This window comes from Diabrotica undecimpunctata, chromosome 8 (genome assembly GCF_040954645.1).
Source record: "Diabrotica undecimpunctata isolate CICGRU chromosome 8, icDiaUnde3, whole genome shotgun sequence".
NCBI lineage: Eukaryota > Metazoa > Arthropoda > Insecta > Coleoptera > Chrysomelidae > Diabrotica > Diabrotica undecimpunctata.
In genome coordinates this window covers 131,967,214-131,979,916 of record NC_092810.1, presented here as the reverse complement: position 1 = coordinate 131,979,916, position 12,703 = coordinate 131,967,214, and the positions used below count along the sequence as shown (strand labels likewise).

General features: G+C 33.4%; 1 protein-coding gene across 4 annotated transcripts in view; it reads left to right on the top strand.

The window, feature by feature from the left end:
- The window catches only part of LOC140448584 (PRKCA-binding protein-like), a 46,223-nt gene that overhangs the window by 21,963 nt on the left and 11,557 nt on the right, over window positions 1-12,703 (top strand). For all 4 annotated transcript variants that reach the window (XM_072541669.1, XM_072541666.1, XM_072541665.1 and 1 more), the window contains one exon: window positions 8,350-8,590. In XM_072541669.1, the coding sequence (XP_072397770.1) occupies window positions 8,350-8,590 (241 nt within the window). The remainder of the gene's footprint in view (window positions 1-8,349; window positions 8,591-12,703) is intronic.

Below are 12,703 nucleotides of genomic sequence, written 5' to 3'. Positions count from 1 at the left end.
TCCCACCTTTAGACGTTAGCTTATGAGCTAGTTTACTTCGAACATTAAAATTTTTTAAATTTCGCATAAAGTAAAAACTGATTGAAGGCAATAAAGCAAATGTAAGTAAACAGTTTAATTAGTAGTAATTTGATAATTAATTTTATGTTGACGAATACAGAATAACAAGCTATGATAATTCTGTATTGAGAAGAGTGTATGCGACGTCTCAAATCATAGTTTATTATTGATCAATATTTTAATTTTGGATAAAAAAATACTCCTACTTAAACTGTTTTACTTACATTACGTGATACGTATTACTATGACTGAAGTCAACCAGCTCATAAGCTAACGTCTAAAGCTGGGAAATTTTCGATAATTCTAATGTAATGTAAAGTAAATTATAGGTTAATATCGATAATTTCTCATTACTACTTTCATCTCTTTTTATTTCACAACGTATTATGTTTTCTATCTTTTGCGTTATTTTGCCGGTTCTTAAGGCACTCATCCCTGTATATTCAAGACAATAGGACTCTGTGACTATTTACTACCAGAATTAAAAGATTTAGTTCCATTGATTTGTTAGCTTTGGGCGTAACAAAGAATTTTTTGGAAAAGGGAAATAATTGTGAGATACATTGAACATGCTTCAATCTGTTAGTTTGCATTATTCAGTAATCCATTATCGCTAGGAAGAGGTTAATTTTTTTATTGTCCAAGTATGTGTATACTATTATAGTTTATGCTTTAATTTCACTATACTATTATTTTTCATTAAATATTTTATTAGCTCTCTATAGCTAAGACATTAGCTATCTTGGTCGATATTGTTTCTCTTATTTTTATATTAGTAAAATGCTATATCAGGGCAGTGTTTGCCAGACCTCCATCGTGCGCCTCTGTAGGTGGCGGATAGAGGAATGTCTTCCAGATATGGCGTCCTATATCCGATAAACGTCAAATCTAGTGGCTGCCTTTTTTGGATCAAGTGTAGAGGAAAAGTGATAGTATCACTAACGAAAGCACTTCGATGAGGTATAAGTTGTTTCTATGGGAGTAGTGGATATCAAGAATCAGCATAAATGGGTCGTCAGCAAAATGGCTTGGTGTGTTTGATAAAATGATTCAACCAACCTCTGGGTGAATAAATGTGACGGAGTCGATCTTGATAGATGACATACTGCTATGCCTGATGGAACACCATCAAGTAGTTCTGGGTTTTTATTTATTCTTTCTAGGGAACACCGACATTAGTGGCACAAAGCTACCAGCAGCATTCGTGCAAGTCACCGTCGTTATTATAGAACCCCTTTCAGGAGCAGTAATTGCACCAACCTGTTTTTTGACATTAAATGTAATTACTTTGATATGTTTGTATTACTTTTATTAACATTATATTATATCTTAGCCGGATCAGAAGTAATTTTCTGCGAAACAAGCTTAAGAAACCTTCCTCCCTTCCCTTCCAGGGTAAAACCTTTCCTTCCAGAAAAAATACCCTGTGGATCTCTGAATGTTAAACTAATGCATCGCTGAAGAAATCATTTCTTTCCAGCAGCTTCTTTTTCCAAATAAAAACGCATAAGGTAAATTATTTCATAAAGCGAGATAAACTCAGATTCTTCGTGTATCTAAGGAAGTCAAACCATAGAAACGTTTATCGATTTCTAAAAAATAGTAAATAATTATGTTTCTATTTCTGCTGATAATGTAGTTTTTCTACCCAATTTCACACTAATTAATTCTTCTAGACTTTTTTTAATGTTTTGTACACATATAATCCTGCTATGTGTTTTTAGGTACATCCAATTGTTTGATGATTTTTGATAACCCATTTATAGATTCCTATATAGCGGCCTTTACTGCTGCAAAAATTGACTGTTTGTCCCAATTATTTCACAGTGCGGTATTAGGAAATCGTCAATGTGCGATATTAGGGTACACGGTATTTTGAGGTTATAATGGTAAAAACACATTTACAATAAGTTACAGTATTACTTAAAGCGATAAAAAAAGAAGAAGAGTGAAAATCTTAAAAGAGGGATAAAATCAAATTATAATATTCTTTATACTTATCAGTTTTGTGTAAAATTATACGTAATCGAGAAAAATCTCCACCATGTGGAATGCAGTGTTTTCGATAATACGACTATGCGTCTATATTTTTTGATACGACCATCTATAACTTTGCGATCATAGTAAATATTATGTGGCATGTGTAGGGCTCACCTACGAAAATAAAATTAGAACTTTACATAGAACTTTACTTCAACTTTACCAGTATAAGAATAAACCAAGGGTGCGAGATGGCAACCTATGCGATATTAGGACACTCTCAATGGAATGGAATGGAAGGGAACGGAAAAGACAACAAAAACGAATAATTGTAGCGAAATATATAATGGGGACCCATAAGCCGAAAGAATACTTTTAGAGGAATGAGGAAAATATGTTTTCCAATGGATGAATAGAATTATGGTTTGAAACTCCCATGTATAGTGCCAAAAATGATGATAACGTAAAGATAAGAAGGCTTCAAACAAAAAGATTTTTAAGTTTGGATATCAGCGGATAGATATCTTTACTATAATAAGATTGAATTTTTTAAGAATATAAATACTAAATCTTATGTAATGTAAATTTCCATAAATTCGATATCGGGATCAAGATGTGCGTAACAATTTCTTACGCAGTGTTATCAAAACATTTTTTTATTTTTATTTTAAAATGTTTAATATGTTATATAGTTAATTTATGACCATATTTTTTCAATAAAGTTTAGGTAATTGGGCAACTGAAATTACTATTGCAATATCGGATGATGTTGATGTAGGTAATGTATATCTTATGATTCTACGTCATTGTGTAAATACCATAGAATATTATTTGTTTAGAATGCTTGGCTTGTATTGCTGTATAATATGTATATGCATCTGCTTTAAACATTTGTATCATTATAAACTTCTGGGCACAATTAACACACAAATAAACTTAAATAATTTTTAATTTTTTTTTAAATCATTTATAAAAGGTATATAATTAAAAAGCCTCTTTCGGGCTACATCACAGAACGTTTTCGACTAAAAAGCTCATCATCAGTGTATTATTACCAGGTATACATGAGTCATGTCACCAAATATCTACCTAAAAACCCTTAAAAAGTTACAAAATTTGTAATGTGTTGCATTATTCTTGAAAACATGTTGTAATGTTAAAGTATATAACAGATCCCTGCATAGTAACAGGGCAGACCTTGTCTGAGGGTCAGCAACAACCCCCATTAGGAGTGTTACGTTGATATGCAGGGTATCTGTAGCAATATTGTAACACATAACAAATTTTGTAACTTTTTAAGGGTTTTTACACAGATATTTATTGGCTTGAAAACATTCTGTGATGTATTTCGAAAAGGTCTTTTAGTTATATACCTTTTATAAAGCATTTTTAAATAGAACTTTTGTGATTCATGGTATACAGCTAACTACAGGAATTTCATCTTCCTTGTGGATTTTAAATAACTAAATTATTTTCGGTGAATATCAACCAGTCTTAAATTATTTTATCCACTTGTCTGTGATTGTTTATAGCTTTAAGTCGTAAGTAATTACATTTTGTTTTCACGATATTCTCATAATTTTTAGTGGGTTATGGTCTAGACTATTAGGTGTCTCTTTCTTTAAATACAGCAATATGAAAGTAATCCTGACAAGTCATTAGGAAATTCGATTTAAACTGCATAAATTGAAAATGGTGGCTCATAAGAAAAACAACACAATTGCATTTTTAAGTACGGCTTCTTTGCTGTTTGAATTTATGAGTTGTGATTTATTATATATGTTTTCCAACTCCTTATTTGTTACTGAAACAGCAGAAAATTACCAGACCTCAAAAACACCTGGATTAAACGGATTTATGCCAGATTTTTAACACTTTAACTGCCATGTACCATATATGGACATAGGCAATTTTAGTTCTCTGCCATGTGTACATATAATGGACGCCGATTTTATCAGCGTTTCAGCCATGTGTTCATGGCTGGTACACATTTACAGTGTATTTAAATAGGAATATCATTGAGCCTGGCGTAGAACTATGACATTTAAAAATATCGTGGGATTTTTTTAATTTTTAAAGGTATAAGAGATAATAAAAAGAAAATTAAATACACATCAACTTTTTTTTTATTTTGATGATAGCACATGATATTATATAATCAAAAGTAACACGGAATGTAGCATTTTTTAACTAGAAAATTAAGTACTGAGAGTCAGTTTTGTTGTAAATGTTTTAGTTATATTTTGTGAAAAGTTGGTTGGCAAAGAAACATTCTAAACACACAAACGGGCTTCACTTCCGGTGCATACACATTTTACTCGTTTTGTGTTTTTTTACAGCATAAATTCGACCAATTAGTTCAGAGTTTTTTTGCAACAAATCGTGCATCTGCCTCTTTTATTCAAAGTATTTTAATTAAGTTTATGTTTGGTTTGAACTTGTACAGGAAGGGGTAGATTGCTACATTAAAGAAGTTGCATGCACACATTTTCTTTGAATTGTGTAACTGACATTTTGATTTGGTTAATGTTATTGATAATAATTAGAGCATTCATCAATGAAGTATCAGTAATCATCTCAAATACCACATTTTTGTACCATTTGACAGACTTTCGTAAGCAGTTTGAGCAATGTGTCTTTTGATCTGACATATATGCAAACGCTTTTGCGTTATTGTACTCGACAATGCCTGCAGGTTTACTTTTAGGATCTTCCCTATGCGATACCTCTATCATATCGTCTCTATGTTTTGTAGACAGAAACAGTATGTCTCTCTTGTCATGCCATTTCATAACTACAATATAATTTTTTTTGTGTGGCAATAATCTCCCCTTTTTTGAGTTTGGCTTCTACAACATCTTTGGGAAGATTTTTTCGGTTTTTTTTTCAACGTTTCAATAAGATGAGTGGATCTAGTTTTTTAAAATTTCAGCCAGGTTAACTGATGTATACCAGTTGTCCGTCCGTAATTAGAGTCCTATCCTGATCCAAGAAAGGTTTAATTATTTCCATAACTACCCTTTCAGCAACCGGTTGTCCAATAGTTTTTTCTTTACCGCAATATATTTTAATTGTGTGGGTATAGCCTTCTAATAAACAAATTTTAAACAGCTTTATTCCAAACTTATGACGTTTTTCTTCCGACTTTTACCGTCGAAAAGATAACTTGCCTCTGAATGGGATCATAGTTTCATCAATGCAAACAGTTGAGCCTGGAATCATACATCGATGAAAATTAGCGTTCATTTCATTGAACAGACATTGAATTTTATAAAGTCTGTAATTTCCAGAACATTCGTTATTGTTTGCTAGATGAAACATGCGCAAGAGCAATTCGATTCGAGCCCCGATTTTGGGGCATGTATTTAGCAATATCACTTTTATACAATGAAATTTTGTGCCAGTAATCAGCTAATGACGGCTTTGAGTCTAGTCTCATCCAAAGAAGGACCGCTATGAATGTACGCATTTCAGTGCAGTTAGTCTCTTTCCAATAATTAAAACGTGACTCTTTCGTAGTTGTTTCATTTACTATTCCAGTAAGAATTTGTTACTCTGCATACCTATTTGTTTCGAGAACAATCACATTTATAACATCTTCAGAGACAAAGCCATTTCGTTTTTCAAATATTCAGGAATGTCGAAGTTCAAAGGACAATCGAAAATTGGAAAATTTCCGGGAACAGGCCCCCAATTTTTTTCTGGCCTAACAGTATCTGCCAAAAAATCATCATCTTGAGTCAAAGAAATGTCTGATTCTTCCTCCATTACTCGAGATGACTGAACACGGGATGGTCCTGCAGAAGTACTAGGTTTTACGTCTCCTACAAAAAAATATCGACATTTTAGTCCATTTTCAGATAATGCTTACTCTATCTATGAGCAAATGAAGGTTTTGTGTCAATTTAAATGATATATTCGTAAAACAAACGTAAATTCATTTGTGTAAAGCCAATATAATAGTAAAACAATTGGATTATACAAACTAAAATTTTATTTAAGATTTTAGTGAACAAACCTTTTCTCAAAATGTTCTCTTGCTTTTCGCTACAGGTTCATTGTCGGATTCACTCGTCAATGCTGCATCTATATTGTACATAGGATCCAAATCCGAATCCGAATAATCAGAAAAATTATCACTCATGTTCAGTTTTATAAACTCCTTTAACTCACCGGCAGCTTTTTCTGCTTTTAATTCCAACTCTAAATGACGGAGTTGTTTGTTAATGTGCGCCATGGTAACTTTTTTCAATCGTGAAGTCGACGATACACTCCCATCGGAAGTAAATAACAAACTGAAACATCTTACACGCGTCGCTCTCTTACTGGAAAGATAACAGACTATTTGACCTTCAGTGTCCGTCTGTGGTACACATGGCCTGCAACTAGACATTAGTAACAATTTCACAATCCCAGGCCGCGTGCGCCATATGAGGACACAGCAATTTTTACAAAAATAATAAAAAAACAAATCTGATTTTATGGTTTTTGCTAAAAACAAGCACAAATGGAGTAATTAAGAAGAAAAAAATATTTTGGCCCAGAAGACCCGGTACAAAATTAACTCTGAATTTACCTGGCAGTTAAGATGTTAAAAAAAACTTTGAAAACAAATTGCATTTGATGGATTCGCCGCCTTGAGATATGCATTATTAAAAAGTTTTCCATCCAGGGTTATCTCTCGTCCATTTTTGTATTTCCATATTATAAAAAATTTGTAGTGGTACAAGAAAGCCAACTTCAAGGGTTTGGACGCTATGGGAACAATATGGCGGAAGACAAAATAGAATAATTCCATTTTTCTAACTATATTCCAGTACTTCCAACCTCTTGTGACTACTATTTCCATCAAGAATTAATGGGATTTTATTTTCGTTCCATGCTTTACCATGCACCACTTGACAAATGACATGAGCCACTTGACAAATGTTTATGTATTCATCCAGCCATTGTCCCTAAAATACTATACTGCATACAGGTGCGTCATTCATTAGCTCAGCTTTAAATCGTTTCCGAGGATAAATAAAGGCAGGAGGAACGAATGTTCTTATGGCGTCTATACACCCGCTGTATAATTTTGACCACGTTCAGCGCTGCTAATAATTTTAATTCCTTCCTTTATTTACAAGAATTTTGAGAAGCTTTGTAGAGACTGTGCGCATACCAGTCTCGTCTACATTGTAGGTATTTTAAGCAAAAAACTGATATTTTTTCTATAACTTCACCAATAGGACTGAAAAACATTCTAATGTTCTCTTTATTGAAAGTAGCTCTTGCGATATAAATCTGCTCAGAAGCTATTATCTATGGGTTCCTTGCAAGAAACCCTTTCAGCCACTTTCTACCAGCAATGTCTTTTTCTTTATTAAATCGCTGGTTAATTTTATGTTTCCTTGCTATTTGAAAAACAAGCGTTCTTAAATTCTTAAATTAACAACATGCTTCGCTATTTCGGTTTCAACTTCGACATTAAATGTAGGCTTCCAGCTAAATATCCTTTGATACTGCCTTGATCAATTTTAAACCTTTTACGCGCTGTAGTTCAAGGTACTTTAAAGGTTTTTTCTGCTGTTGTATAACCCATTGTTTTATTTCGTAAAGCTTCTAGGCTTGCACCATGTTTTATTCATCCCACTGCTGTCCAATTTTTGAATTATTCTGAAATTAAAAGAGTAAATTATTTATTTCATCTATTTATATGGTGGCTCATATTCTTATGATGGCTCTAGGGCCATCCTAGGTATAGTAGCCTGGGACCATCATAGGTAAAATGTAGTGTAACACAAAAACACTAAAAACTTTTCATATGAAAATATAATCTTAAAACTATTCCCTAAAGAAGAACTTACTAAAATATCTCCAAATTATATCCGATTATCCCTTTAGATACAAACGTAACATGCAGTAAGTTTTAGCCGCCACATGATATTTCAACAAAATTCGTTTACAAACTAAGCGGTCCATGTCGAAAGCATACAGTGAATAAATTAGGCAACCAGAGATACATGCCGAGAAATAAAGTATGTATCAGTGCCAACACAGGTACATTGCCATCAAAGGTCATTTTCACTGCTAGGAGTTTCATTAGTATCTTTTTAAATTCATTTTAGTTTGTTCATTTTGTCCAGGAGTTTATATTATGCCATTTAGTTTAGGAAACGTTATTTATATATCATAATCGATATACAAGTTCCAGAATTTTCGTTTTATATTTGCCGTGATTTTTAAAACCTTGTATATTATCAATCGTACACAAATAACTTATTTTTACCAATCGCTATAATATTAATCATGTAATTTAATTTAAAGGGGAATGACGGTGACGTCTGGAAGTGTCACCATAAGAAAAGATGATAATAACCTGATCGGTATCAGCATTGGTGGCGGGTCACCTTTATGTCCTTGTTTATATATTGTCCAAATTTTTGACAACACCGCCGCAGCAAAAGATGGAACATTGCAATCAGGAGATGAATTGGTTTCCGTGAACGGTCAGTCTGTAAAAGGAAAAACAAAAGTAGAAGTAGCGAAAATGATTCAAGCTGCAAAGGTAGGTTTTGTACTTTAGCGATTTATAAAAATATTTGGCTGCTGCGCTCTTCTTACTGATTACCTACTGCTTTGCCTTAAAAATATGAGTAACAAAAATTTCATTGATTGTTTAATAATGAAAAAAAAATGTAAATTAACTGTGTGCTGCAGTGTAAAAGAATTGCTATGTGCAGCAAAAACTAAGATTATGGATAAAGGTTTCCTTTATGAGTAAAATCAATCAAAAGGTTTAAAACTTAGAAGAACAAGAGCAGACACTTTAAAATATTACGTTAAAGATACAGTTGATAAACCGCGTAATGTGTTCTTTGACTGCGGACTAGAGCGAGAATGTTTGTTATGGCAAAGAACCGGCAATTTATAGGGATTTTTTGCAAGTGAGGACTTAAAGATATTTTTTATGGTTTTCTAGTTTGTAGATTTAAAAGCAACAAATTGTTTTTAATGACCGACTATTAAGGAACTTTTTAGTAAAAATAGAACAATAAAAAATACAGGTGTGTGGTTTATGGCTTATAGTTTCGTAAATTCAAGAGCAATAAAATATTTACCAGCTAATAAAATCTTTTAGTGAGAATAGAACATGCAGATATCGAATAAAACTGTATATTTTGTATCTAGGGATAGGCGCCAGAGATAGAAATAGAGCTAGAGATAGAGGTAGAAAATTTGAAAAGATTTATGCGATAATAAAAATTTACATTTAAGACTTTTAATAAAACTCGAATTTTTTGTCGATAAGTAAACATTGCAAAGAAATATAGTGCAGAGGCGTACTCTGTATTATTAAAAATATCTTTGTCGAGAAAGAAATATATGCAGAGCAGTATTAAGAAATATGTTAGGGCTGTAACATAACTCTCCCGACCTGAATGGGAATATAACTTGATTATGGGTCGGGCAAGAAGACCTCATGTAGCAGTTCTAATCTTGACTGTGCAAAAATAGTTATCTGACTCAGGAAAAACTTCTGGCTTCTAACTTCTATTACTCTGACAGTGGGCTATTATAGAGGTACGTAATTTTCAGTTTTTACTTTAGTTTATTTTTTCTGATATTTTCATTTAACTTAGACCATTTAGTCGGCTATGTAATTGGCTAAGGTATTCGATAGACTTAAGGGAACAGCAGAGTATAGGACACTTAAGCTTAAGACCAGCCCGTCCACTTCCACTCTGACCTCATAAGCCCCGCCCATTGACGTCACACGCAACGCCTACCGCCCTGCAAAATGACCTCCGCTTCTTCTTTTCGGTCCGTCAATTTTTCTTGTTTTTCAGCTGTTATCTGTCAATTCTTCGTCTTCTTTTCAGTAGGTAATGTCAACTGCCAATTATTCTTTTTTCGATCTGTAAATTCTTCCTCTTTTCGGTGTTGCCAATTCTTCTTTGTATCAGCAACTGTCAGCCGTCATTTTAATTGTTAAATCTTTTTCTTTTTGTCGAGCCATCTGCCAAGTCTTTTTCTTTTCTATCTGTCAATTCTCCTTCTTATCAGCAACCGTTATCAATTCTCCTTCTTATCAGCAACTGTTAGCTGTAATTTCAATTATTAAATATTCCTCTTTGCGTCGACTGTCAATTATTCTTCTTAGCAGCTGTCATTTCAACTGTCCAATCTACTTTTTTACGTCGGTCGACTGTCAAGCCATCCAACTATCAAATGAGATAGGGTGCTATGGATGATAATAATAATAAATGTACAAGATGTTGAAGAAGAAGAAGGCCTTACAACATATGAAATATCATGAAACGACGCGAGGCATATAACACAAGCATGACATACATATTTTGCTGTTTAACGATTTGAGACTGTGACAAGTGTGGAAACTGTCACGAGCTGCATACTCTATTTTATATACGACGAACACGACTAAAAAAACTGACATTGTACATAGATCACCTCTAAGAATATATGTTGGTCATAGACGGTTCTTCGATAGCCATTAGGCAACAATTTTCCTTGATCATGTTTATATAAATATACAGAGTGCACGGTATATACGATTTCATTGACATACTTCTTTTTGATATATATTAAACCTGTAACGTTGTTTCGAAAGAAGAGTACTAAGGCGAATCTATGAAGCAGTAAATGATAATGGAGTTTGAAGAAGACGATACAACTTCGAACTTTATAGATTATACCAGGAAATTTATAGAATATCGTAAAACATATTAAGATAGGACGTCTGAGATGGATAGGGCATGTAATGCGGATGGAACAAAATGAACCGGTTAGAAAAACGCTCCTTGATAGACCTATTGGTCAGAGAAGAAGAGGAAGACCCAGAACAAGGTTCCTTGATTACATCGATAAAGACACGAGAAATATGGGAATACGTGCTTGGCGGAGAAAGGCGATGGATAGGGACGTCTGGAACTTAAGGGAACTTAAGGGAATGGTTTGAATGCAGTAGTGCAGAACTTTTTAGAGCGACAGTCAACAGAGTCCGCATAGCCATGATGATTTCCAACCTTCGATAGAAGATGGAACTTAAAGAAGAAGAAGAATGATGGTATTGGTATATAATTTGCTGTTTTATTCTGTTAACGACCTTTTCAATGTTAATGTCTGTTTTTATGGGTGTACGGTTTCCGGCTGTGTTAAAAGGATTATATAGTTCCGTGATCCGTTCAGTGTGATCCTTTTGTTTACTTTTTGCGTTCACTAAAATCACAATCTACGGAAATTTAGTCCTAAATCATCTTCCCTGTATTTATTTATATTGCTGCGATAAATTTTCCCAACTAATAAATCCTTCAATAATTATTTGAGTCTATTAAATGTTACAATTTTTGATTAATAGAACTTTGAAAAGTGGGCGGTTTAAATTTGAATAATGTTAGAAACTAATTTTATTAATTAACTAAAGTTCAACATTTATCCGTTTTAATTAATATAACTTTGAAACGTACATTGTCAGTTTTTTACTTCACCAATATTCTAGCCACAATTATTTTTATGATTGATATTATTGTTTCGCTTAATTTAGAAAGTCACGGTTTATTGGCGTGGTTAATAAATATAATTCAAGAGAATATGCTATGTAATGTATTACTTCAACTTTTTATAACTGTCCTCGTCCTCGAATACGGAATGAAATTACTGTATTGGAAGTACAGAGGTATCAATATCGACGATGAAAGGTTACCGTCTTAGATTCGCAGATGACGTTATTCTCGAATAAATGCAAGTAAAACGCAAATACTGACAAATCTAGTGCTCTAGTGCAAAATACGAACTGCTCAATGTTTTCGATGCAATGGAGAAATATGGCACAATAAAAATTAAGCTCTCTCAAACTTTCATTCAATCATTGGGCAAACTTTAATATTAGCTCTAGACGATTAACCTTTCAGTAGACGCAGCTTGTCTAGGAGACCGGTGGGAGTCAATGACGGTCAAGTGGTATCATTGCAGTGTTGATGCAATTACTCGAACTATATGTTTGTAATTTGTAAAACCGGTGCAGTGGACCGTGTGCGTCTAGAGAAGCAACCGAATTTTGTGACTTGTAAGTTATTGTTTTATACTAAAACTTTATTTTTGAGATATTATGGATTTTCCACGGATAGTTTCGACGGATGATGAGTATGATGATAAAGAGGAATCGGGAGAAGAAGATCATGTAGAAGAAAACTTGGAGGGAAGCGATACGGAACAGGAAAATGAAGAATTAGAAGATGAGACAGATTTTGCCATTGGTCCATATTTTTTGGGCGAAAGATAATAAAACAAAATGGGCAAGCATACCTATTGCCCATAAGAACGTCAGAACTCGAAGTGAAAATATTGTTTTGAACCCTTCTGGGTTCAAAACAATGTGTCAGACAGAAAACCGATATTTTAGATATCTGGAACAATATATTTGATACTGATATATTGCAAATAATTGTTAATGGGAGAAATTCAAAAATAGAAGCAGAAAAGCAGAAGTTCAGTCGCGATAGAGATATATACCCAACAAACATTGATGAAATTCGTGCCCTTTTAGGTCCCTTATATTTTGCAGGTGTAAGAAAGGCAAGTCACCTTAATACAACAGACTTGTGGAAAACGGGCGGCACTGGTATAGAGGTTTTCCAACTGACAATAAACATGACGAGAT